At 43.4% G+C, this 27,562-nt stretch overlaps 1 protein-coding gene across 1 annotated transcript in view; it reads left to right on the plus strand.

Moving 5' to 3' along the window:
* Window positions 1-27,290, plus strand: part of LOC311132974 (protein O-GlcNAcase) — a 47,111-nt gene extending 19,821 nt beyond the window's left edge. Inside the window, exons 7-18 of the mRNA XM_084166376.1 lie at window positions 12,689-12,803; window positions 12,972-13,126; window positions 15,361-15,444; window positions 15,714-16,210; window positions 16,619-16,793; window positions 16,971-17,027; window positions 17,205-17,290; window positions 17,471-17,575; window positions 17,717-17,808; window positions 18,052-18,235; window positions 18,415-18,574; window positions 24,453-27,290. Of these exons, the coding sequence (XP_084022502.1) occupies window positions 12,689-12,803; window positions 12,972-13,126; window positions 15,361-15,444; window positions 15,714-16,210; window positions 16,619-16,793; window positions 16,971-17,027; window positions 17,205-17,290; window positions 17,471-17,575; window positions 17,717-17,808; window positions 18,052-18,235; window positions 18,415-18,574; window positions 24,453-24,589 (1,847 nt within the window). The 3' untranslated portion in view covers window positions 24,590-27,290. The remainder of the gene's footprint in view (window positions 1-12,688; window positions 12,804-12,971; window positions 13,127-15,360; window positions 15,445-15,713; window positions 16,211-16,618; window positions 16,794-16,970; window positions 17,028-17,204; window positions 17,291-17,470; window positions 17,576-17,716; window positions 17,809-18,051; window positions 18,236-18,414; window positions 18,575-24,452) is intronic.
* Window positions 27,291-27,562: the final 272 nt, after the last annotated feature.

The following is a 27,562-nucleotide window of genomic DNA, read 5'->3' on the forward strand; positions in this document are numbered from 1 at the left end:
ACAGTGCATGTCAGAACCAAGCCACGAGGTCAAAGGAATTGTCTGTAGAACTCTGAGAGAGGATTGTGTTGAGGCACAGATCTGGAGAAGGGTACCAAAAAATGTCTGCAGCATTGAAGGTCCCCAAGAACACAGTGGCCTCCATAATTTGGAATCACCAACACTCTTCCTAGAGCTGGCCGCCTGGCCAAACTGAGCAATCGGGGGAGAAGGGCCTTGGTCAGGGAGGTGACCAAGAACCCGATGGTCACTCAGACAGAGCTCCACAGTTCCTCTGTGGAGATGAAAGAACCTTCCAGAAGGACAACCATCTTTGCAGCACTCCACCAATCAGGCCTTTATGGTAGAGTGGCCAGACGGAAGCCACTCCTCAGTAAAAGGCACATAACAGCCCGCTTGGAGTTTGCCAAAAGGCATCTAAAGGACTCTCAGACCATGAGAAACAAGATTATCTGGTCTGATGAAGCCAAGATTGAACTCTTTGGCCGGAATGCCAAGCGTCACATCTGGAGGAAAGCTGGCACCATCACTACGGTGAAGCATGGGATGTTTTTTTTCAGCGGCAGGGACTTGGAGACTAGTCAAGATTGAGGGAAAAATGAACGAAGCAAAGTACAGCGAGATCCTTGATGAAAACCTGCTCCAGAGCGCTCATGACCTCAGACTGGGGCTAAGGTTCACCTTCCAACAGGACAACGACCCTAAGCACACAGCCAAGACAACGCAGGAGTGGCTTTGGGACAAGTCTCTGAATGTCCTCAAGTGGCCCAGCCAGAGCCCGGACTTGAACCCGATCAAACATCTCTGGAAAGACCGGAAAATACCTGTGCAGCGACGCTCCCCATGCAACCTGACAGGGCTTGAGAGGAGCTGCGGAGATGAAACTGCTCAAATACAGGTGTGCCAAGCTTGTAGCGTCATTCCCAAGAAGACTCGAGGTTGTAATCACTGCCAAAGGTGCTTCAACAAAGTACTGAGTAAAGGGTCTGAATACTTATGTAAATGTGATTTTCGGTTTTTATTTGTTATAAATTTGCAAACATGTTTTCACTTCGTCATTATGGAGTATTGTGTGTAGATTGATGAGGGGGAAAAAAAACATTTTAATCAATTTTAGAATAAGGCTGTAACGTAACACAATGTGGAAAAAGTCAAGGGGTCTGAATACTTTCCGAATGCATATAGCCTGAGAAACAAGGTTCATGAAATTGACAACATACTAATATCAGAAAACATTCATATTCTGGCCGTCTCTGAAACACACTTAGATAATTCATTTGATGCAGTAGTAGCTATACATGGTTATAGAATATACAGGAAAGATAGAAATGCAAATGGAAGAGGTGTTGCTATATACAGTATATCACAAAAGTGAGTACACTCCTCACATTTTTGTAAATATTTGAGTATATCTTTTCATGTGACAACACTGAAGAAATGACACTTTGCTACAATGTAAAGTAGTGAGTGTACAGCTTGTATAACAGTGTAAATTTGCTGTCCCCTCAAAATAACACAACACACAGCCATTAATGTCTAAACCACTGGCAACCAAAGTGAGTACACCCCTAAGTTTTGTTGCCAGCAGTTTAGACATTAATGGCTGTGTGTTGTGTTATTTTGAGGGGACAGCAAATGTTCACTGTTATACAAGCTGTACACTCACTACTTTACATTGTAGCAAAGTGTCATTTCTTCAGTGTTGTCACATGAAAAGATATACTCCAAATATTTACAAAAATGTGAGGGGTGTACTCACTTTTGTGAGATACTGTATGTCCAGAGTCATATTCCTGTTAGGCTGAGAGAGGATCTCATGTCAGATGTCTACAGGTTAATCTGCCTCCCCTAAAGCCTATTCTCGTAGGAAGTTGCTATAGACCACTGAGTGCTAAAAGTCAGTATTTGGACTATGTGTGAAGTACTCGATAATGTATGTGATATTAACAGAGAGGTATATTGTCTGGGTGACCAAAATATTGACTGGTTGTCACCAAGTTGTCCACTCAAATATAAGCTTCAAGCTGTAAATGATGCTTGCAATCTGGTTCAGGTTATCAGTCAACCTACCAGGGTATTTACAAACAGAACTGGAACTAAATCATCCACGTGTTTTGACCACATCTTTACTAATGTGGCCTAAATCTTCTCTAAAGCAGTATCCACACCCATCAGATGTAGTGATCATAATATAATAGCTATATCTAGAAAAAACAAAGTTCCAAAGACTAGACCTAAAGTGGTGTATAAGTGATCATACAAGAGGTTTCGCATTTCAAAGATGTGAAAAGTATTTGATGGTCTGATGTGTGTAATGAGGAACAACCTGATGCCGCACTTGAAGTATTTAGGAAATTAGTTATTGCGGTTACTTACAGACATGCGCCCATCAAGAAAGTGACTGTTAGAACTGCCAAATCCTAATGGATAGATGATGAATTTAAAAACTGTATGGCTGAGAGGAATGAGGCAAAGGGAATAGCAAATAAGTATGACAACACAGCAGATTGGCAAATGTACAGTAAATTGAAAAAACACGCACAGTGCCTTCAGAAAGTATTCACAAATGAATTAATTAAATTAAAAATTAAAAGCTGAAATGTCTTGAGTTAATAAGTATTCAACCCCTTTGTTATGGCAAACCTAAATACGTTCAGGAGTAAAAATTTGCTTAAGTCAAATAAGTCGCTTGGACTCACACTGTGTGCAATAATAGTGTTTTTGATTGACTACCTCATCTCTGTACCCCACACATACAATTATCTGTAAGGTCCCTAAGTCAAGCAGTGAATTTGAAACACAGATTAAACCACAAAGACCAGGGAGTCACTACAGAGATACAGGCGTCCTTCCTAACTCAGTTGCTGGAGAGGAAGAAAACCGCTCAGGGATTTCACCATGAGGCCAATGGCGACTTGAATGGCTGTGATAGGAGAAAACTGAGGATGGATCAACAACATTGTAGTAACAATACAATACTAACCTAATTGACAGACTGAAAAGAAGGAAGCCAGTAGAGAATAAAAATATTCCAAAACATGCATCCTGTTTGCAACAAGGCACTAAAGTAAAACTGCAAAACAATGTGAAAAAGTAATTAACTTTTTGTCGTGAATACAAAGTGTTATGTTTGGGGCTAATCCAATACACCTTACTGAGTACCACTCTCCGTATTTTCAAGCATAGCAGTAGCTGCATCATGTTATGGGTATACTCGTAATCGTTAAGTACTGGGGAGTTTTTCAGGATAAAAAATAAACGGAATGGAACTAAGCACAGGCAAAATCCTGCAGGAAGACCTGGTTCAGTCTGCTTTCCACTAGACACTGGGAGATGAATTCACCTTTCAGCGGGACAATAACCTAAAACACAAGGCCAAATATACAGTTGCTTACCAAGAAGACGGTGAATGTTCCTGTGTGGCCGAGTTACAGTTTTGACTTAAATCTACTTAGAAATCTATGGCAAGAGCTGAAAATGGTTGTCTAGCAATGATTAACAACTCATTTGACAGAGCTTGAAGAATTTTGAAAATAATAATTGGCAAATGTTGCACAATCCAAGTGTGGAAAGCTCTTAGAGACTTAACCAGAAAGACGCACAGCTGTATTCGATGCCAAAGGTGCTTCTACAAAGTATTGACTCGGGTGTGAATACTTATGTAAATTAGATTTCTGTATTTAATTTGTAATGAATGTAGCAACCTTTTCTTTATTAAAGAAAATTAATTACCCCCTTTTTCTCCCCAACTTTGTGATATCCAATTGCGATTCTGTCTCATCGCTGCAACAGGCTCGGGAGAGGCGAAGGTCGAGTCATGCGTGCTCTAAAACATGACCCGCAAACCACACTTCTTAACACCAGCTTAACCCGGAAGCCAGCTGCACCAATGTGTAGGAGGAAACACTGTTCAACTGACGACTGAAGTCAGCCTGCAGGCACCCGGCCCACCACAAGGAGTCGCTAGAGTGCGATGAGCCAAGTAAAGCCCCTCCTGGCCAAACCCTCACGACGCTGGGCCAATTGTGCGCCGCCCTATGGGACTCCCGGTCACCGCCAGTTGTGACACAGCCTGGGATCAAACCCGGGTCTGTAGTGACGCCTCAAGCACTGTGATGCCGTGCCTTAGACAGCTGTGCCACTCGGGAGGCCATGTGCAAACATTTCTAAAAACATGTTTTCACGTTGTCATTATGGGGTATTGTGTGTAGATGGTGAGATTATTATTTTTTTAATCCATTTTGAATTCAGGCTGTAACACAACAAAATGTGGAATACAGTGCATTCTGAGAATATTCAGACCCCTTGACTTTTTCCACATTTTGTTACATTACAGCCTTATTCTAAAATTGATTTTAAATGTTTTTTCTTATCAATATACACACAATACCCCATAATGACGAAGCAAATTATAAATAAAAAATAAAAAACTGAAATACCACATTTACAGAAGTATTCAGACACTTTACTCAGTACTTTGTATAAGCACCTTTGGCAGAGATTACAGCCTCGAGTCTGCTTGGGTATGACGCTACAAGCTTAGCACACCTGTATTTGGGGTGTTTCCCATTCTTCTCTGCAGATCCTCTCAAGCTCTGTCAGATTAGATGGGGAGCGTCGCTGCACAGCTATTTTAAGGTCTCTCTAGAGATGTTCGATCGGGTTAAAGTCCGGGCTCTGGCTGGGCCACTCAAGGACATTCAGAGACTTGTCCCGAAGCCACTCTTGCGTTGTTTGGCTGTGTGCTTAGGGTCGTTGTCCTATTGGAAGGTGAACCTTAGCCGCAGTCTGAGGTCCTGAGCGCTTTGGAGCAGGTTTTCATCAAGGATCTCTCTGTACTTTGCTCCATTCATCTTTCCCTCGATCCTGACTAGTCTCCCAGTCCCTGCCGCTGAAAAACATCCCCACAGCATGATGCTGCCGCCACCATGCTTCACCGTAGGGATGGTGCCAGGTTTCCTCCAGACGTGACGCTTGGCATTCAGGCCAAAGAGTTCAATCTTGGTTTCATCAGACCAGAGAATCTTGTTTCTCATGGTCTGAGAGTCTTTAGGTGCCTTTTGGCAAACTCCAAGCGGGCTGTCATGTGCCTTTTACTGAGGAGTGGCTTCCGTCTGGCCACTCTACCATAAAGGCCTGATTGGTGGAGTGCTGCAGAGATGGTTGTCCTTCTGGAAGGTTCTCCCATCTCCATAGAGAAACTTTAGAGCTCTGTCAGAGTGGCCATCGGGTTCTTGGTCACCTCCCTGACCAAGGCCCGTCTCCCCCGATTGTGAAGTATGGCTGGGCGGCCAGCTCTAGGAAGAGTCTTGGTGGTTCCAAACTTCTTCCATTTAAGAATGATGGAGGCCACTGTGTTCTTGGGGACCTTCAATGTTGCAGAGATTTTCTGGTACCCTTTCCCAGATCTGTTCCTCGACACAATTCTGTCTCGGAGCTCTATGGACAATTCCTTCAACCTCATGGCTTGGTTTTTGCTCTGACATGCACTGTCAACTGTGGGACCTTACCTCACCTCGCTGATCAACTCATCCTTGACCGCTGGCTATGTCCCTTCCGTCTTCAAGAGAGCGAGAGTTGCACCCCTTCTCAAAAAATCAACACTCGATCCCTCTGATGTCAACAACTACAGACCAGTATCCCTTCTTTCTTTTCTCTCCAAAACTATTGAGCGTGCCGTCTTTAGCCAACTCTCTTGCTATCTCTCTCAGAATTACCTTCTTGATCCAAACCAGTCAGGTTTCAAGACTGGTCATTCAACTGAGACTGCTCTTCTCTGTGTCACGGAGGCTCTCCGCACTGCTAAAGCTAACTCTCTCTCCTCTGCTCTTGTCCTTCTACACCTGTCTGCTGCCTTTGATACTGTGAACCATCAGATCCTCCTCTCCTCCCTCTCCGAGCTGGGCATCTCCGGCGCGGCTCACTCTTGGATTGCGTCCTACCTGACCGGTCGCTCCTACCAAGTGGCGTGGCGAGAAGCTGTCTCCGCACCACGTGCTCTCACCACTGGTGTCCCCCAGGGCTCAATTCTAGGCCCTCTCCTATTCTCGCTATACACCAAGTCACTTGGCTCTGTCATATCCTCACATGGCCTCTATCATTGCTACGCAGACGACACACAACTAATCTTCTCCTTTCCCCCTTCTGATAACCAGGTGGCTAATCCCATCTCTGCATGTCTGGCAGGCATATCAGTATGGATGACGGATCACCACCTCAAGCTAAACCTTGGCAAGACGGAGCTGCTCTTCCACCCGGGGAAGGACTGCCCGTTCCATGATCTCGCCATCACGGTTGACAACTCCGTTGTGTCCTCCTCGAAGAGCCTTGGTGTGAACCTGGACAACACCCTGTCGTTCTCCGCTAACATCAAGGCGGTGACCCGATCCTGTAGGTTCATGCTCTACAACATTCGGAGAGTAGGACCCTGCCTTACACATGAAGCGGCACAGGTCCTAATCCAGGCACTTGTCATCTCCCGTCTGGATTACTGCAACTCGCTGTTGGCTGGGCTCCCTGCCTGTGCTATTAAACCCCTACAACTCATCCAGAATGCCGCAGCCCATCTGGTGTTCAACCTTCCCAAGTTCTCTCACGTCACCCCGCTCCTCCGCACACTCCACTGGCTTCCAATTGAAGCTTGCATCTGCTACAAGACCATGGTGCTTGCCTACGGAGCTGTGAGGGGAACGGCACCTCCATACCTTCAGGCTCTGATCAGTCCCTACACCCAAACGAGGGCATTGCGTTCATCCACCTCTGGCCTGCTGGCTCCCCTACCTCTGCGGAAGCACAGTTCCCGCTCAGCCCTGTCAAAACTGTTCGCTGCTCTGGCACCCCAATGGTGGAACAAGCTCCCTCACGACGCCAGGACAGCGGAGTCACTCACCACCTTCCGGAGACATTTGAAACCCCACCTCTTTAAGGAATAACTGGGATAGGATAAAGTAATCCTTCTACCCCCCCGTACCCCACCCCACCCCACCCCCCCCCCCCCCCCCCCCCAAAAAAAAAAAATGTAAAGTGGTTATCCCACTGGCTATAAGGTGAATGCACCAATTTGTAAGTCGCTCTGGATAAGAGCGTCTGCTAAATAACGTAAATGTAAATGTAAAATGTAAATATAGACAGGTGTGTGCCTTTCCAAATCATGTCCGATCAATTGCATTTACCACAGGTAGATTCCAATCAAGTTGTAGAAACATCTCAAGGATGATCAATGGAAACAGGATGCACCTGAGCTCAATTTCGAGTCTCATAGCAAAGGGTCTGAATACTTATCTAAATAAGGTATTTCTGTTTTTAATTTTTAATACATTTGCAAAAATGTTAAACATGTTTTCGCTTTGTCATTATGGTGTGTTTTGTTTAGATTGATGAGGGGAAAAAATTATTTAATCAATTTTAGAATAAGGCTGCAACGTAACAAAATGTGGAAAAGGGGAAAGGGTCTGAATACTTTCCGAATGCACTGTAACTTAACAAAAAGAAAAAAACGGTACTATGGAACAAAGATAAATGATATAATGATATGTGGTCCTCTGTAGCTCAGCTGGTAGATATGTGGTCCTCTGTAGCTCAGCTGGTAGAGCACGGCGCTTGTAACGCCAAGGTAGTGGGTTCGATCCCCGGGACCACCCATATGTAAAAATGTATGCACGCATGACTGTAAGTCGCTTTGGATAAAAGCGTCTGCTAAATGGCATATTTATTTTATTTTATTTTTATATAAAGGATGATAGTAAAAAGCTTTTGAGTACCTTAAATAAAACTTTAGCCAAAAATGCGAACTCGGCTCCGTCCTCCATTGAGGCAGATGGCTTGTTCATAACAAAACCCTTTGATATTGCCAACCACTTTACTAATCTTGTCAACAAAAAAAGTTATTAAACTTAAGCATGACATGTAAACAACAAATGCTGAGCCTTCATATTCATGCATAACTGACTAAATAATGAAATACAAGCACAGTAGTTGAGTTCTTAAAAGTTGGTGTGGAAGCGGTGAAGACATTATTGTTAGCTATAAATAAGGACAAGCCACCTAGTACCGACAACCTGGATGGTAAATTGCTGAAGTTGGTAGCGGAATACATTGTGACTACTTTTTGCCACATCTTCAATTTAAGCCTAGAAGACTGTGTGTGCCCTCAGGCCTGGGGGAAGGCAAAGGAAAATTGTTATTTTACAGAAAACAAATTTAACAAAAGACTTTCAGCATGCTTATAGGGAAGGGCACTCAACATGCTCAGCACTGACACAAATCACTGATGATTGGCTGAAAGATATTGATAATATAGAAGTGTGCGGGAACTGTTTTGTTAGATTTCTGTGCAGCTTTTGATATCATCGATCATAACCTTTTTCTGAAAAAACGTAGGTGTTATGGATTGAGAGTTAACTATCTAATAGAACACAGAGGGTTTTCTTTAATGGAAGCTTCTCTACTGCATATTCGGTTGAGTGGGGTGGACCGCATGGCAGCCGGCTTGGGCCATTATTGTTTTCTGTTTTTACTAATGACCTTTCACTGACCTTGAATAAAGCATGTGTGTCTATGTATGCTGACGACTCAACCGTATACACGTCAGCTACGACACAAAAATAAATAACTGACACCGTTAACATAGAGCTCCAGTCTGTTTTAGAATGGGTAACTAGCCATAGGCTGGTGCTAAATATCTCAAATCATTCACTCAACCCTAAACCTCATCTAGATCTATTACTGAATAACGTGGCGATTGAGCAGGTTGAGGAGACTAAACTGCTGGGTGTAACCCTAGATAGCAAGCTGTCATGGTCAAAACATATAGACTCAATGGTTGCTAAAATGGGAAGAGGTCTGTCCATGATAAGGCGTTGCTCTGCTTTCGTAACATCTAAATCAACCATGCAGGTCCTACAGGCCCTAGTTTTGTCGCAGCTTGACTACTGTCCAGTTGTGTAGTCATGTGCTGCAAAGAAGGACATAGGAAAATTGCAGTTGGTCCAGAACAGAGCATCACGTATTGCACTTAGATGTACACGGAGGGCGAATATCAGTTGTACGCATGTCAATCTCTCCTGGCTCAAAGTTGAGGAAAGATTGACTGCATTACTATTGGTCTTTGTGCAAGTTGTTGATAGGTTAAAGGTACCGAACTGTCTGTTCAAGCAGTTGGCACACAGTCCGGACACTCATCGGTACTGCACAAGTCATGCAGCCAGAGGTCTATTCACAGTCCCCAGGTCCAGAACAGAGGCTGGGAAACGCACAGTATTAAATAGAGCCATGACTACATGGAACTCTCTGCCACCCCAGGTAACTCAAGCTAGCGATAAAACCAGATTCAAAAACTAGATAAAAGAACAGGGTCTGTGAAGAGAGACCTTTTTATATATTTTGTATTGTGTTATGTATTTTATTTATTTTATTTGTTGTGTTTTGTATCCTGTTTGGACCCCAGGAAGAGTATTGGGTTTTCTAATAAAATACTAAGCAAGAGGGGACAACAGACAGGTATAGGGAGAGATTGAATATGTTCGTAAACACTCCAGCCAGCCTGCTGGTCTGCACAAGCTCTGAGGATGCGGCTTGGGATGCCATCTGGGCCGGCAGCCTTACGAGGATTAACATGCTTAAATGTCTTACTCACAATGGCCATGGAGTATGAGAGCTCACAGTCCTCATGAGCGGCAGTGGCCTGCGTTGGGGGCACTGTTTTCCTCGAAGCAGGCGTAGAAGGTGTTTAGCTTGTCCGGGAGCAAGAGGACAATGTCTTCGACGTGGCTGGCTTTCCCTTTATAATTTGTGATTGTCTGGAGTCCCTGCCACATACTTTTCATGTCTGAGTTGTTGAATTGCGACTTCACTTTATCCCTGTACTGTCGTTTTGCCTGTTTGATTGCCTTACGGAGGGCATATCTGGTCTGTTTGTACACGTCCAAGTTCCCAGTCACCTTGCTGTGGTTAAATGTGGTGGTTCGCGCTTTCAGTTTTGCGTGAATGCTGCCATCTATGCACCGTTTTTGGTAAGTTATAATCGTCACAGTGGGAACAACGTCCTCTATGCACTTGCTGATGAACTCAGTCACCAAGTCAGTGTATACGTCAATACTATTCCCAGAGGCAAACCGGAACATATCCCAGTCCGCGTGATCAAAACAATCTTGAAGCATAGATTCCGATTGGTCAGACCAACTTTGTCCTTACCACAGGTACCTGCTGTTTTAAGTTTCTGCTCATAGGAGGGGAGGTGGAAAATTGAGGTATGATCTGATTTGCCTTGTTGCCATCCCGGAAGGGGGTGTAGCAGTGGATCAAGAGTGCTTGATGAGCGTGTTGCACAGGGGATGTTGATACAATTTTGGTAGCGTTTTCCTCAGATTTCTCAGGGGGGGGTAAATGAGTTCGGTATTTTATAGTGAGGTATTCCAGATCAAGAGAACAAAATGACTTGAGTTCCTGCACATTACCACAATCACACCATTAGTAGTTTATCATGAAACATACACCTCCACCTTTCTTTTTTAAGTGATAGTTTGACTTTCAAATCTATGTATTGGTGTGTGGCCAGCAACTTCAATAGAGAGACTGCCCCAAATGATTTGTTCCATTTGAGAAAGAAAATTATAGCTGCGTTCTAAGTCTTGCGACCCCCAGCGTGTGACAAAATCAACAGTACAAAACCAAAGTAATTGATCTTGTGTCATCGTGTTGACTATAAACTTTTATACTAACATCACCAATCTTAGGTAAAAAGGATGTGTAATTCCCACCAATTCTATGTGTTAAAAACATCAGCTTGTGTAATGTAGTAACACATACTGTCCACATAATGGAAAGTAGCGTAATATACATGAAATCGTTTATTTTTATTTTTTATCACATATAATGTTTTGTTATTACGGTTTTTCAGGGGGGGGGGGGGTGCAGCACCTTCAGCACCCCTACTTCCCGCTATGTTTTTGTTCACATCGCACAGATCAACTGCACAAATCAACCACCGATCAGCCTCGTTAAAATACTCCAGACCACAAGGAGGCAGTAGCTTGTTTGGCTTGCACCTGCTGTAGAAAGCTAATGTGAGCTAACTAGCAAGCTGCGCTAATGTTGTTGCTAGCTAGCAATAATTTGTATAAAGCCCTTGTTGATACTAGCCAGATGGCCACAAGTAGATAACTAGCCTAGCTAGCAACATTCTAATTATATCACATTGGATTCGTTTTTGAATGAAGCAGCTGTCTATTAGCTACCGAGAGTCAGTGGAGTAGCTAGCTAGCTATGTTGTGCTAACTGGCAAATGGCGATGCTAACATTAGCTAGCAAGCGAACTAGCACTGGGAGTATGGGATAATAGAGAGTGAATTCAATTATTTCTTCATCTTGCTAGATAGTAGCTTGGTAAAGCATTTAGTGTTGTGTGCATTGTGCTGCACTTGCCACCCCATTAGTTTCATGTGAAGTATGACTTGCAAGCTAACTAATGAACTAGTGCACATTTATCAAACCTAACAGAAAAATAATTCTTCAAACACTTAACTCCTTAGCTAGATGTAAAGACTTGCTCTAAAAAAAAAAGTATTATGCAGCTTTATTGTTTTAGTAAGAACAATTCTACGGAGCCCATTCAGTGAGAGAAAAAAAAAACAGGCCAGGCTAATCCATTCCCTCTGTTTTTTTTCATCTGTTCCCTCTGTTTAAAAAAATTAATAATTCCCTCAATATAAAAATGTGTTCCCTCAATTTATTCATTAGTTCCCTCGGATCTTCCTTGCAGATTCAAGTGCATGTCCTTATCATGGATTGATCAGAGTTAAATGAATTCTACTTCAATCTGGGCTTGAAATACAAAGATTTTCTTTGTTGTTTGAATATATTACTGAGAGAAACTTATTTCCAGTTTCAATGTTTTCATATGCTTCTGAATCATAAGGGCAAATAATGGGTTGCGTGTGTGCAAAACCACTCAATTAGGTGCAATGATGCGCTCTCATCCCTGCGCTTGGCAAGTATTCCGTCTGGCTCTGCTTCATTACCTTAGCTGTTCTACAGTATATCTATACTCCAGGGGAGTTCATTAGCTACCTATCCTTCTGATGATGGGGTGGATTACACTGGGAAAGGTGCACTCTTTTTTTTTTCCCTTTTTGTTGTCACTCCTGTCGGCTCTCTCATGTGGAGGTTTTTGCTCTCTGATAGGCTCAAAGTCAATTTATCGGCCACTGACGAGCATTGCGATTCTACAAGTAGAAACTGCAGGTTCGTCGGTACCAGGTTGGTACCCAGCACAGTACGTATTTTGTTCTAGCAAGAGATGGAACGGCCTCCTACTGTGCTAAGTACCTATCAGCAGTAAGATTTCTCAGTGTTGCTGACCTCTTAGATCCCTCACAATGTGTTCTCCAATCTCATAAAACATGCTCAGCGCCATTATCCTCGCAAGGTGAGGTATTGAAAACTCGGGTGTCAATATTATTACTTTTTATTGTTTAAATCTCTTTCTCTGAAGCAGTGATATTAGTATAAAATAATGCAATTTCCCAATTTGTTTGGGCATACAATATAGCTCAGTATTTGTGTAATTGATTTTATCATATTTTTTGCTCATCTTTATCAAGGGTGCCAATAATGATGGACCTGGCTATATATGTAATATATATTGTAATAATATATATAATATATGCCATTTTGCTTCTCTCCGCTCCAGGCAGTAAGGTGATCTCGAGAGAGCTGAGTGTAGAGGGTCTGTCTGAAGTACAGTCTGTCCTACAGCGCCCCCCACTGGTGTGGGACAACCTGCACGCAAATGACTACGACTCCAGGTAAGATAAGATCAAATGCGATAAGAAGATAATATAAGATCTTATATTTTGTCTGTATATTTTGTTTGTTGTAAGGTGTTGTCAGCACCATTTCACCGTGTCAAATTCCTGGTACATGCAAATGTGCTTGGAGAATAAGGTTGATTCTTATTGTGATTATGATTCCAGACGTCTCTTCCTGGGTCCCTTCAAGGGTCGCTACCCCCAGCTTGCCACCCACCTCCGGGGCCTGCTGCTCAACCCCAACTGCGAGTTCGAGGCCAACTACATACCCCTGCACACGCTGGGGACCTGGTACCGCACTGGGAGGGAGGAGAAGAAGGGTGAGAAAAGGGGTGAGAGGGAGGGGGGAGAGGGATGGATAGTGGAGGGAGGGAGGGGGGAGAGAGAAGGGAGAGGGATGGATAGTGGGTGAGGGAGGGAGGAGGCAGGGAGGAAGGATAGAGGGGAGAGAGGAGGAAGGTTTATGTCAACTAAATATATTTGGACAGATAAGCGACAGTGTTAGAGAAAAAGAGGTAGAGATACAGAGAGAGAGTAGATGAGAAGAAAATAAAAGAGAGATGATGGGATGAGAGGAGAAAGTAGGGAAGAGTAGAGCAAGTTACCTCCCAAATGGCACCCTATTCCCTACATAGTTCACTAGAGCCCTATGGGCCATGGCAAAAAGTAGTGCACTATGTAGGGAATAGGGTGCAATTTGGGACTTAATGTGATAATGTAATGTTCCTGGTGTTATCCAACCACTAATGATCATGTTATTACCGGGTCTACTGACACACACACACAGACTGGGTCCACTGACACTATCAGAGCAGCAGACCCTTAGACTGGTGTTATCCACGGTGTCAACATCATAGAGTGATTAGGGAGAGAGAGTGTGAGGAGAAGGAAGAGGGAAGGAAAGAGGGAGACATTCAAGAGAGGAAAGAGAAAAAGTAAGCGCAAAAGCATAAGCTCAAAAAGAAAGACAAGTGAGGGGAGAAGAAAAGAAGACACAAAGTGAGTGATGTCAGAAAGGAAGGATGGAAGAGCGATGGGCAGTGAAGGAGAAAGAGAACGGATAAAGAGAGAATTGAGGGAGTGAGAGAGATAAAGAGAGGACTGGAGCGTGTGAGTGGACTGAGAATCAGAACACTCAGTGCCTCCACACTCCCAGGGGTAATCACTATCACCACGGTTACATGGAGGGTAACCACAATCGCCACGGTTACATGGAGGGTAATGTAAGCACTATCGCCACAGTTACATGGAGGGTAACCGCTATCACCAGGGTTACGATAGGATGTTAGGGGTCAGGCCAGTGTGATACATGATCTGACTGGCTCATTATATTTGAATATGACATCATGATGTACACTTTTTTTGGGGGGGGGGGGGGGGGGGTAGATCAGATAAATGTAAATGTCTATTGTAGAGGGAAACGGCTCATTTTTAATGGAATATCTACATAGGCGTACAGAGGCCCATTATCAGCAACCATCAGTCCTGTGTTCCAATGGCACGTTGTGTTTGCTTATCCAAGTTTATCATTTTAAAAGGCTAATTGATCATTAGAAAACCATTTTGCAATTATGTTAGCACAGCTGAAAACACCAGTCTGGTGTTTTGCGGGTACTATTTAATGAAGCTGCCAGTTGAGGACCTGGGAAGCGTCTGTTCTCAAACTAGACACTAATGTATTTGTCCTCTTGCTCAGTTGTGCACCGGGGCCTCCCACTCCTCTTTCTATTCTGGTTAGAGCCAGTTTGCGCTGTTCTGTGAAGGGAGTAGTACACAGCGTTGTACGAGATCTTCAGTTTCTTGGTAATTTCTCGCATGGAATAGCCTTCATTTCTCAGAACAAGAATACTCAGATACTCAACTAGTCTCAAGAAGGCCAGTTTTATTGCTTCTTTAATCAGCATAACATTTTTCAGCTGTGCTAACATAATTGCAAAAGGGTTTTCTAATGATCAATTAGCCTTTTAAAATGATAAACTTGGATTAGCAAACACAACGTGCCATTGGAACACAGGACTGATGGTTGCTGCTAATGGGCCTCTGTACGTCTATGTAGATATTCCATAAAAAATGAGCCGTTTCCAGCTACAATAGCCATTTACAACATTAACAATGTCTACACTGTATTTCTGATCAATTTGATGTTATTTTAATGGACAAATAAATTGCTTTTCTTTCGAGAACAAGGACATTTCTAAGTGACCCCAAACTTTTGAACGGTAGTGTACATTTTATGGACATAGTCAATTTTACAATAATTATATTTTGTTTGTTTTTACTCCTGAACTTCCTCTACCCTCATGTACACATTTAACTCAAGGTCTGACTGAACTACTTTTGCGTCACATAAACTTTAACAAACCATGTGTGCGTGTGTTTGTTGTTGAGTGTGTTTTGTGTGTGTGAGTGAGTGAATGTGTATTTCTCACCATGGTGTGTGTGTGTGTGTGTGCAAGTTCCTAACAATGGTGTGTGTGTAAGTGAATGTGTATTCTTCACAATGGTTTGTGTGTTCCTAACCATGGTGTGTGTACATGTATTATGTTGTGTGCAGAGGAGTACCAGTACTGTCCAGAGATGGCGCTGTCTACTGCACTACACGACTGGATGGACGAGCTCAGCCAACCACTGCAGCCAGGTAGTGTGTGTGTGAGTGTGTGTGTCAGGTACTCAAAAGAAACAGAAGCTTGATCTCAACTGTTCATCCAGATGTTGATGTGGATTCAGATCTGTATCCATTCTATATCTATCATTTTAATCATTCTAATTCAATAATCTCATTCTAATTCTAGAATTCTTCTCATTCTAATTCAAGAATTCTTCTCATTCAAATTCTAGAATTCTTCTCATTCAAATTCTAGAATTCTACTCATTTTGGTTCTATATTTTGGTTCTATTTCTCCACAGGTCGCCAGAGCAGACAGGCAGACCAGAGGTCTTCGGGTCAAAAGTCGGGGACCCTAGAGAGTGCAAACTGTCATCCCACCACCACCACCAGAGAAGGTCGCCCCAAACCCCCTAGAGAACCCCCGCAGGGGGACAGCCCTCCCACCTCCAGCCCTGAGGGAGAGGAAGGGGAGGAAGGGGTGAGGAGGGGGGAGGAAGGGGGGAGGAGAGAGGGAGGAGATGGAGAGGAGAGAGAGAAGAAGCTCCACAACAACCAGTTCCGACAAGGGCCAGGCCAGCCAGGGGGTCCAGGGGGAGTCCCCAGGGAGGCCCAGGGCAGGGTGCTGTGTGGTGGGAAGGCTCCTTTAAGCGAGTCCCAGATCCGGCTGCTGGTAGGTCTCCACTACCTTCCCCATGAGCACGGCCCGTCAGCCCAGAGACTGTTACAGGACCTCACCTGGCTCAAAGCACACTGCCACCTGGTCAGCGCTAACGACAAGAAGGGACCGCAGCAGAAGGTCTGTGTGTGTGTGTGTGTGTGTGTTTGTGTGTGCCTATGTACTGTATATGTGACTGTATCTCAACTCTATGTATGTGTGTGTCAAAAAATGTAATTGTATTTGTCACATGCATCGGAAACAACATGCATCGTAGACTAACAGTGAAATGCTTACTGACGGGGCCTTCCCAACAATGCAGAGAGAAAAATAGAAAATAATAGAAAGATAATAACACTTGGAATAAATACACAATGAGTAACGATAACATAGCTATAAACACGGTATACCAGTACCGCGTTGATATGCAAGGGTACGAGGTAATTACGAGGTAATGTGTTTGTGTGTGTGTGTGAACATGTGTGTGCGCCCGCGTGTGTGCGCCTTCATGCTTGTGTGTGTGTGTGTGTGTGTGTGTGTGTGTTGCAGGCGGAGGAGTGGCGTGGCCGAGCGGCCGGGTTCCTAGGTGTGTGTGAGGAGATTGCTGTGCTGCACAGTAGTGTGGTGAGTGGAGTGAGCAGGGCCGTGCTGTATGACCTTTACCCTTACGTATGGGACCTCAGAAACACCGCACTGGTGGCCAAGGCCTTCATCTGCTGGCTCGGTGAGTAGAGAGAGTGGGGGAGGAGGGAGGGAGGGAAAAGGAGAGCAAGAGAGAGGGGCTGAGGAGAGAAGAAACATTTCAACTTGGATAAAGCATACACTGTGTAAGATATATTCCACTCTCTTTCTCTCCCCCTCTCCCTTTATCTGTCCTCCCCCCTCTCTCTTTCTGTCTAAGATGGGCGTGTGTTGAGTGACAGCTCTCCGTTGGGTTCCTGGAGGAACTGCTTCCACTGTGAGTAGAGACGACCCCTGACCCCTCAACCCTGATCCCTCAACCCCAACCCCTGACCCCTCCACTGTCTCTGACCCCTGATCCTTCAACCCTGACCCCTCATTGGGTCGTTATGGAATTGAGCATGGTCTTCCTTAAATGCTGTGTGATTGACAGGTGGGTTCTCGTCTCTGATAGGGTGCGGGACGACCACGGGGGCGGAGTTACTGGGGGTGGAGTCAGAACCATGGGTGTTCAAAGGGGGAGTGTCCGGAGAGGTGCAGGTAGGACAGTGTGTGTGTTTGTGCGTGTGTGTGTGTGTGTGTGTGTCTGTGTGTATTATGTTGTTTAATGTAAGCGCATGTATAAGAAAACGTATTCATTTATAATACATTTTCCATTTATTGTGTATTTTCCATGCTTACTTTCACCAGCTTGTTTGAAATGTTCTCTCTGTCCTACAGATGCTTCTCCCTATAGGCAGTAACAGTGAACTGTTCAGCCACCCTCCTCCTCTCTTCCCCACCTCACGACTGTACAACATACGACCCTACCACAACAAGGACAAGGTGAAAGGACATTTTCACACACACACACACACACACACGTTGTTCTGTCAGCTGACTGACTGTATTGTATGGTGACTTTCTGTGTGTATACATTATAGATGTTATATATTATTGTATTGTATTATACCTCCTGTCCCCTAGGTGGAGCTGTATCGTATGGTGCGCCAGCTTCAACAGGGAACCCAGGGGAGCCCTGATTCCAGCCCAGCACATCCTGACCTCATTGGAGACAGGTGTGTGTGTGTGTGTGTCTGTTCCTATGCTCTGTAAACTGTATAGGCCTACAAAGGACTTTTCACACTGAGTCGAACAAAGCTGTACTGAGCTGGCTTTGTTACGCATGGTTCAGGTTGGCAGCATAGTGTGAAAAGGGTATGTGTCTCTGAGCATGCGAGCTTGAGGACAAATGATCAACAGTATGTGTGTTTGTGTGCCTGTGTATTTATATGTGTGTGTGTGTGTGTTTGTCCCTGCAGGTGTCTGGGGCCCTGCCTTGCTCTGTGTCCTGAGTACAGCATGGTGCTGGAGGATGAGCTGGGTGTGTGTGGGTGTGTGTTGGGCATCGTAGATGTTCGTTCCTTCGCCAAGCGCTGCCAGGCCTGCTGGATGCCCGCCATGAGAGATAAATACCCACCTCGCACCGGACACGCCAACTCACAGGTTAGAACAAACAAACACACACACACACATGCAGGTAAGAACACATACGTACACACACACACTCATTCTCTCCCCCATCCCTCACTCTCTCCATCCTGCTCTCCACCCCTCTCCCCATTCCTCTCCCCATCCCTCTTTCCTATGTATTATCTAACTCCAGTTCCCCTCCTGTCCTGTAGGAGGTGTTGCAGCAGATAGAGGGGGACCAGGGGGAATACCCAGACTCTCTTCTCTACCACTTTCCCTCCCAGCTCCGTCTGGACGCTTTGCCTGACCTGATGGATGTCAGTGTGACCCGCTGCCTGCTAACCTCACTACTCACTGCACTTAAAGCCAATGGTGAGTGTGTGTGGATGGGGTGAGTGAGTGGGGTGTGTGTGTGTGTGTGTGTGTGTGTGTGTAAGTGGACGTCAGTGTGAACCGCTGCCTGCTGACAGCTCTATTCACTTCACTCAAAGCCAACGGTGTGTGTGCGTGGTGCGTGCAGACTTTGCCTTTTGAGGACAACTGTCTGTCCTCGATGGTTTAGGCCCAGGTATAAAAAGTTACAAGGATTGATCAAATGATTTATTGGTTATACACTCCCCTACGTATTTATTTGGACAGTGAAGCTAAAACTTTTAATTTGGCTCTATACTCCAGCATTTTGGATTTGAGATCATTTCATATTAGCACCTTTTTATATTTTAGAAATGAAAGCACTTTATGTATCTAGTCCCCCCATTTGAAGGTGTCATCAGTTCAAATTCACTTATGTAAGGGATAAACGCCAACGTTCTGTACATTACCTTGGAAATAATGGACGACACAGCGGCACGAGGCGAAGCCGAGTCCCTTTGCGGAGTACATTTTTCCAAGGTAATGTGCATTAGGGAGGTGTTTGTCCCGCTTATACCACAGTTGACAAAGAAAACAACACTAAAGCACACATTTACGGGTAGAAATAAACATTTTGTGTTGATATTTTCATTTTAATAAGAGAATTGATACTTTCTCATCTTTTGGTTGCTAGAGAAGCGACCCAGTCGTTGATATTTATGGTTTTTCATTCTATATGTTACGTTCTTGACCCTTGCTTCCTAGCTAGCCAACTAGCTACGGCTAACACAGTCACCTCTGCAGCCAGAATTACAGCGAAGTAGCTGCATTTGAGTTTGTTTAAGCGGTTTTCTGTTGACATTCATTTGGATACATCCATAACAATGAGCTGATGCTCGATTTTGCCTGGCTTAGCTAGAAAAGTTTGCCTTCTCGTCAGGACACTCGACACTGTTCATTACGAGGAGATCGCATTGCATATCAAACACTAGGCTAGAAGCTAGCTAAATAGTTTGTTGCTAGCAAACCTGCCAATATGACTGCCAAATAAAAAAATACCAGTTGCTGAAAACAGCTGGTCAAACTACAAACTAGAAACATTTGACAGCAAAGCCCCACTTGCGTCATGACTGCAACAGTAGGGACCAGAGAAATTCATGTTCATCACTCACCATCTTAGGTCATCAGACGCTCAAAAACAAATCAATGCTAGCTAGCTACGTTTTTCCTCATTGTAACTTTGTAGCAAGTACAGTCTGCATGAGTAGGCGCATATTGGATCATGATTGCAAGGTGTCCCGATATCTTTTCCAACTGTCCCGTTATCTGGTTTTAATGTCCATTCTAGAATGCCCTTCTAGCCAATCAGAAACAAGTATTCAACAATGCTGTGGTATAAATGTGTATTAAAGTAGTCAAAAGTGTTGTATTTGGTCCCATATTCCTAGCACTCAATGACTACATCAAGCTTCCCACTGGGCACAGACGTAAATTCAACGTCTAGTTTTGATTTACATTTGTTTGAGTTGTCAACTAATGTGAATTCAACTTGAAATCAACAAAACATTTCACTATTTCATTGGATATGGTTTAAAAGTTGGGTGAAAAAAAGATCAAATGCCCTTACGTTGATGACATTTTGCAAATCCAATTAGTTTTCCACGTTGATTCAACTTCATCACATAGATAAATAGTATACCCCCCAAAAATGCTAACCTCCCCTGTGATTGATAATGGTGAGAGGTTAGCATGTCTTGGGAGTGTGATCTTTCTGCTTCTGTAACTTTCTCACTCGTCATTATACACGATTCATTCATGATTATACGTAATCATGGTAGCATCCACATTAATGTAGAAGTGTTCAGAAACATATTCTATTCTTATTTACAATAAAAGGGCACAACATAATCTGAAACACAACCAAAACAAACTGAAAATGCATCCAACAAGATGTAGAGTCACAAGCTTGATGTACTCATTGCATGCTAGGAATATGGGACCAAATACTAAACTTTTGACTACTTTAATACAGATATAAGTGAATTTGTCCAAATACTCATGACACTTTCAAATGGAGGGAATAGATACATAAAGTGCTTTCATTTCTAAACGGTGAAACAGATATGTATACTACCGTTCAAAAGTTTGGGGTCACTTGAAATGTCCTTGTTTTCCATAAAAACATACATGAAATGAGTTTGAATAGGAAATATAGCAAAATGAATAGGAAATGCAGTCATTGACAAGGTTAGAAATAATGATTTTTAATTGAAATAATAATTGTGTCCTTCAAACTTTGCTTTCGTCAAAGAATCCTCCATTTGCAGCAATTACAGCCTTGCAGAACTTTGGCATTCTAGTTGTCAATTTGTTGAGGTAATCTGAAGAGATCTATTTGTAAGTCGCTCTGGATAAGAGCGTCTGCTAAATGACGTAAATGTAAATGTAATTTCACCCCATGCTTCCTGAAGCACCTCCCACAAGTTGGATTGGCTTGATGGGCACTTCTTACATACCATACGGTCAAGCTGCTCCCACAACAGCTCAATAAGGTTGAGATCCGGTGACTGTGCTGGCCACTCCATTATAGACAGAATACCAGCTGACTGCTTCTTCACTAAATAGTTATTGCATAGGTTGGAGCTGTGCTTTGGGTCATTGTCCTGTTGCATCCCGGAGTCGCCTCTTCACTGTTGACGTTGAGACTGGTGTTTTGCGGGTACTATTTAATGAAGCTGCCAGTTGAAGACCTGTGAGGCGTCTATTTCTCAAACTAGACACTCTAATGTATTTGTCCTCTTGCTCAGTTGTGCACCGGGGCCTCCCACTCCTCTTTCTATTCTGGTTAGAGACAGTTTGCGCTGTTCTGTGAAGGGAGTAGTACACAGCGTTTCTTGGTAATTTCTCGCATGGAATAGCCTTCATTTCTCAGAACAAGAATAGACTGATGAGTTTCAGAAGAAAGTTATTTGTTTCTGGCCATTTTGAGCCTGTAATCGAACCCACAATTGCTGATGCTCCAGATACTCAACTAGTCTCAAGAAGGCCAGTTTTATTGCTTCTTTAATCAGCACAACAGTTTTCAGCTGTGCTAACATAATTGCAAAAGGGTTTTCTAATGATGAATTATCATTTTAAAATGATAAACTTGGATTAGCAAACACAACGTGCCATTGGAACACAGGACTGATGGTTGCTGATAATGGGCCTCTGTATGCCTATGTAGATATTCCATAAAAAATTAGCAGTTTCCCTCTACAATAGCCATTTACAACATTAACAATGTCTACAGTGTATTTCTGATCAATTCAATGTTATTTTAATGGACAAAAAATTTGCTTTTCTTTCGATAACAAGGACATTTCTAAGTGACCCCAAACTTTTGAACGGTAGTGCATGTGTAACCCCCTGTAAAGACTGGGTTTAGTTTATTGTGTGGCAATGCTCATGTCTGCATTCTGGAACTGTTCGCATCATGTATGGTGTGGTGCCAAGGATATTGGCGGGGTACGATCAGATTGGGCTGAGGTGATCTTGGGGAACAACAATAGAGTTCACTAAGAGTGTTGAGACACTGAAGTTTGTTGTTCAATCAGATTTTTGTTTATTAGTTAGGGACAGTATGAGTGTAGCCAGCTCCTTTTCACTCACTATTCTCTTAATTTTGTGGTTCACCGGATTTGTCATCATCCTCGAGGGACAGACGAACGAACTGCTGGCTAGCCAGTTGCTGAACGGAGCAAAGGACAGTGAGATCCTTGATGAAAACCTGCTCCAGAGCGCTCAGGACCTCAGACTGGGGCTAAGGTTCACCTTGCAACAGGACAATGACCCTAAGCACACAGCCAAGACAATGCAGGAGGGCTTCGGGACAAGTCTATGAATGTCCTTGAGTGGCCCAGCCAGAGCCCGGACTTGAACCTAATCAAACATCTCTGGAGAGACCTGAAAATAGCTGTTGATTTTGAGATGTGTCTTTGACTTGAACTCTGTTTGATTAGTTAAATTTCTGAGGCTGGTTACTCTAATGAACTTATCCTCTGCAGCAGAGGTAACTCTGGGTCTTCCATTCCTGTGGAGGTCCTCATGAGAGCCAATTTCATCATAGCGCTTGATGGTTTTTGTGACTGCACTTGAAGAAACTTTAAAAGTTCTTGAAATGTTCTGTATTGACTGACCTTCATGTCTTAAAGTAATGATGGAATGTCGTTTCTCTTTGCTTATTTGAGCTGTTCTTGCCATAATATGGACTTGCTCTTTTACCAAATAGGGCTATATTCTGTATCAAGGCAAAGGGTGGCTATTTGAAGAATCTTAAATATAAAATATATTAAGATTTGTTTAACACTTTTTTTTATTACTACATGATTCCATATGTGTTATTTCATAGTTTTGATGTCTGAACTATTATTCTACAATGTAAAAAATAAAGAAAAACCCTTCAATGAGTAGGTGTGTCCAAACCTTTGACTGGTACTGTACAGTCGTGGTCAAAAGTTGAGAATGACACAAGTATTGTGAGTGAGCCCACTCCCTTGTCTGAGAAGCAACCCCACACATGAATGGTCTCAGGATGCTTTACTGTTGGCATGACACAGGACTGTCCCTGATGTTTTTCCTGGAGAGAAGTGGCTTCCTCACTGCCCTTCTTGACACCAGGCCGTCCTCCAAAAGTCTTCGCCTCACTGTGCGTGCAGATGCACTCACACCTGCCTGCTGCCATTCCTGAGCAAGCTCTGCACTGGTGGTGCCCCGATCCTGCAGCTGAATCAACTTTAGGAGACGGTCCTGGAGCTTGCTGGACTTTGTGGGCGCCCTGAAGCCTTCTTCACAACAATTGAACCTCTCTCCTTGAAGTTCTTGATGATCCGATAAATGGTTGATTTAGGTGCAATCTTACTAGCAGCAATATCCTTGCCTGTGAAGCCCTTTTTGTGCAAAGCAATGATGATGGTACGTGTTTCCTTGCAGGTAACCATGGTTAACAGAGGAAGAACAATGATTTCAAGCACCACCCTCCTTTTAAAGCTTCCAGTCTGTTATTCTAACTCAATCAGCATGACCGAGTGATCTCCAGCCTTGTCCTCGTCAACACTCTCACCTGTGTTAATGAGAGAATCACTAACAATGTCAGCTGGTCCTTTTTTTGGCAGGGCTGAAATGCAGTGGAAATGTTTTTGGGGGATTAAGTTCATTTTCATGTCAAAGAGGGACTTTTTCATGTCAAAGACTGCTAAATATTTAGTTAAATAGTTAACCAAATAGCTACCCGGACTATCTGCATTGACCCCAGTCCTACCTACCTACCTACAAGTTATGGAAATGTGCTCTTTTAGTATTTCTCCAGTAGGTTTCCTCAAGGAGAAAGCCTCCACTTCTATGTCAAAGATAATAAAACAAACACTAGCGGTTAGAGCGTTGGGCCAGTAACCGAAAGGTTGCTAGTTTGAATCCCAGAGCAGACTAGGTGAAAAATCTGTCGACCTGCCCTTGAGCAAGGCACTTAACCCTAAATGCTCCAGGGTCAGCGTCAATAATGGCTGATTCCTGGCCTTGACCCCACTCTCCGAGACACCGCACACTTGTACAGGTTACACACTGTGTGAAACAGGACAAATATAAGCACCCTGGTTAAAAGTAGTGCACTATGTAGGGAATAGGGTGCCATTTGGGAGGCAGCCTTTGTCTTTCTGGTTGTTCTAGTTCAGGGGTGTCATACTCATTCCACGGATGGCGGAGTATGCAGGTTTTTGGTTTTTCCTCCGTGGAATGAGTTTGACTCGTGTTCTAGTTTATCTTCTCTGCTCGCTCTCATATTTCTATCAACAATCATCTAATTCACTCTCTTTGTCTCTCTGTGTGTGTGTGTGTGCACGTGTGGTGTGTGTGTGTGTTGCAGGTTCTCAGGGTGTGTTCTGTGAGGTGCAGCCTACAGATCGTATGAGGCTGGACTTCCTGACTAAACTAGGCTTCCTGGAGATCATCAGAGGAGAGGCACGACACAGAGAGGGAGTGGTACTGGGCAGGCTGCTCTGAACACACACACATGCGCACACGCTCACACACACATTGAAATGTACACACAAGGGGTGTAATGGTTCACCAAACCCACGGTTCGGTGTATATATTGCAGTTTTGGGGTCACAGTTCGGTTACGGTACAGCGGGAAAATTAAATGCCAACAGTTAGCCTACTGTAGTTACTTTATTTTTATTTAAGAAAATACAAGGTGTTGGTATTCCTGATTGTGAAAACACACAATTACTCATCAAAACAACATTAAAATAAAGTGCAAAATGCGTGTGAAATCAATGTGTAAACATGGCTCAGACATTGTATAGGCCTAAGCTATAATGTTTTTCTTACAAAGAGAAAAAGATGTGCACTTGTGTGACTCTCATAAAGGGGGCACTTCTCATCTCCCACTCCGAGGTAATGTGATGGGCTGTCACTGTTAAGTAGCTCTGTAGCCCTGGAGATCCATTCATCTCTAGTAAGCACAACACAGGGTGAATTGGCCAATTCATTGACAACTTCGACTTTGGCTTGCTGATATTATATACAGCAGGTTCTACCTGTTTGCTGAAATGGGTGCGAGAGGGAAGTTAGTAACGTGGCGCAAGCACTTTCACAAGGTGCTGATACCCCCTATTCTCAACCACGAGAATGGGTGCATATCCACGCTATAAACGCCTATCGCTCTTGTAATTTCTTTGGCCCGGTCATATCAGCTGTGAAGGGATGCTTGAATGCAGAGGGGAGATGATGTTGTGTTGTTTCCTTGTGTTGCCAGTCTTGCTCCAGTGGTAGGAATACTGGGGTGATTTCGTTGTGAATGTGTCAACATGTTTGAGGTGTTGGCAGCTGCATAGGCTATTCTCTTTGAGCAGTGGCGACATACTGTTAACGTTTTATCCACAACTTTCTGTCCATCGCCGTTGTAATCTACTGGGGAGCCAAAACGTTTCCCAAACTAGAGATAAACGATGATGGCGCTTCCTCCTGGTTGATCGACCCCACCACTCGCCATTGTACACAACTAGTTCCCTGCTGAGCCTCACAAAAGGACAGTTTTGAAATGCACCAATTAAGATCTGAAATGTGATTACAACGTGCGCATAGGCTGTAGTTGTTTTAAGGGAATAGCCTGAAATGTTTTTTCAGTACAGGTTTACTCGAGGCATACATCGCAGCGTAGGCATAGCCTATTTATTTATTTTTAATACAAAATAGTGTATTAATTCGGGTTCACAGTGCGAACCGAGGTCCCTGTACCGCCACCGTTACACCCCTAATATTTTATATACACACCCATGCATGCACGCACACACACAGCGCATGCGCAAAAACACACAAATATATTCCTATACACACACATATTAATATGCGCACTAATAAACACTGTGTAGTACAAAAGGAACAATAGAACAACATAACTACTGTAAGCTTAATCACACACAGGTGATACAGGGTTATGGATGACACAGTGCTGTCTGCGCGCACACACACACCCACACACACACACACGAAAACACATGAAAAGACATGAAAAGACAGAAGGCAAACATTCACAAGAACACACATACGAACACACACAAATACGAACACAGATGAACACACGCAAGGCTGAGAGTTATATGGATGATGGAGATGGACACAAAACCAATATGTGCATCAGATGGCTTGCACACACAGACACAGACAGACACACACACACACACTGATAAATCCCACTCAGCGTAGGACATATACATATAGCATCAAACCCACACTACTGTATATAGCATCATTCACCACGTCTTTTTCTTTCTATCTTCTAGAAGCACAAGAACAACAATACATCCGTCAAACGTTTTATACCTGAGGCAACCTCTGCATGCCTTCACTAGAAACCAAGAATGTTATTTTCTATTGAGGAGACTTGGGCTGGGGATTCAATCCGATCCCGCTTGTAGACAATGCAGCTTTTAAAGGTAATATCCCCGCGTTTGCAGAGATCGCATTCAAGGGATTTGGCACTGACCCTGGAACTGACTCTGTACATAGCTTTCTTACTTTCTTGTGTGTTTTTGTTCTACTTCGACTTTTTTTTTATAGTACTACTGATATTGATTACTGCATTGTGGGAAAAGAGCAATCAAGAAAGGTATTTCACTGTACTTGGACAGTCAGATTTCTTCTCTCGATCTCTTCCTAACCATTTGTCTCCTATCTGTGTGACTACTTTTCTAGAACAGCACCACTTACTATTCATTGTCCTTTGTATCACTGTCTCTGTCCCAAATGACACCCTATTCCCTATTTAGTGCACTATGGTCAAAAGTAGTGCACTATATAGGGAATAGGGTGCCATTGGGACAGCCTTTGTCTTTGTCTCACTATGCTTGCTTCGGCGGCCAATGGTTGTTTTGTAATGAGGTCTGTTGTTAGATGTAGATAGCCGGGATTCAATCCTTTTAAAGGCAATGTTGCAAGAGATCGCATTCACGGTAAACGCTGCAGAGGTTGGCTCAATGGGAAATTGCCTTTAAATGTAAAGTGTGCTACAACGCGGTTTCGGATTGAACCCCGGCCTAACTGTTCATTCAGGGTGCGTGAGGGTTAAACTATCATGTTACTGTGTAGAAAGAAGTTTACGTGTTTACAAATTACTGCAGTAATACCAATGTTTTAAAATGTAACATTTTATGAAAATATTTTTTGTGTCGACACTATTAAAATATTTTCCCCTCCTTTCCTTGTGCCTTTTTAGTGTCTGTTTGTCTTCCATCATGTCATGAGGTTATCTCTTTAAGAAATGTTTATTGTATTTTATTTTTTACATCTACAGTTCCTTCACAAAGTATTCATACTCCTTGACTTATTCCACATTTTTGTGTTACAGCCTGATTTCAAAATTGATTAAATATATATATTTTTTTGTCACCCATCTACACACAATACCCCATAATGACAAAGTGAATATATATATATATATATATATATATATATATATATATATATATATAT

This window comes from Coregonus lavaretus (genome assembly GCF_964263955.1).
Source record: "Coregonus lavaretus genome assembly, chromosome: 7".
NCBI classification, from domain to species: Eukaryota; Metazoa; Chordata; class Actinopteri; order Salmoniformes; family Salmonidae; genus Coregonus; species Coregonus lavaretus.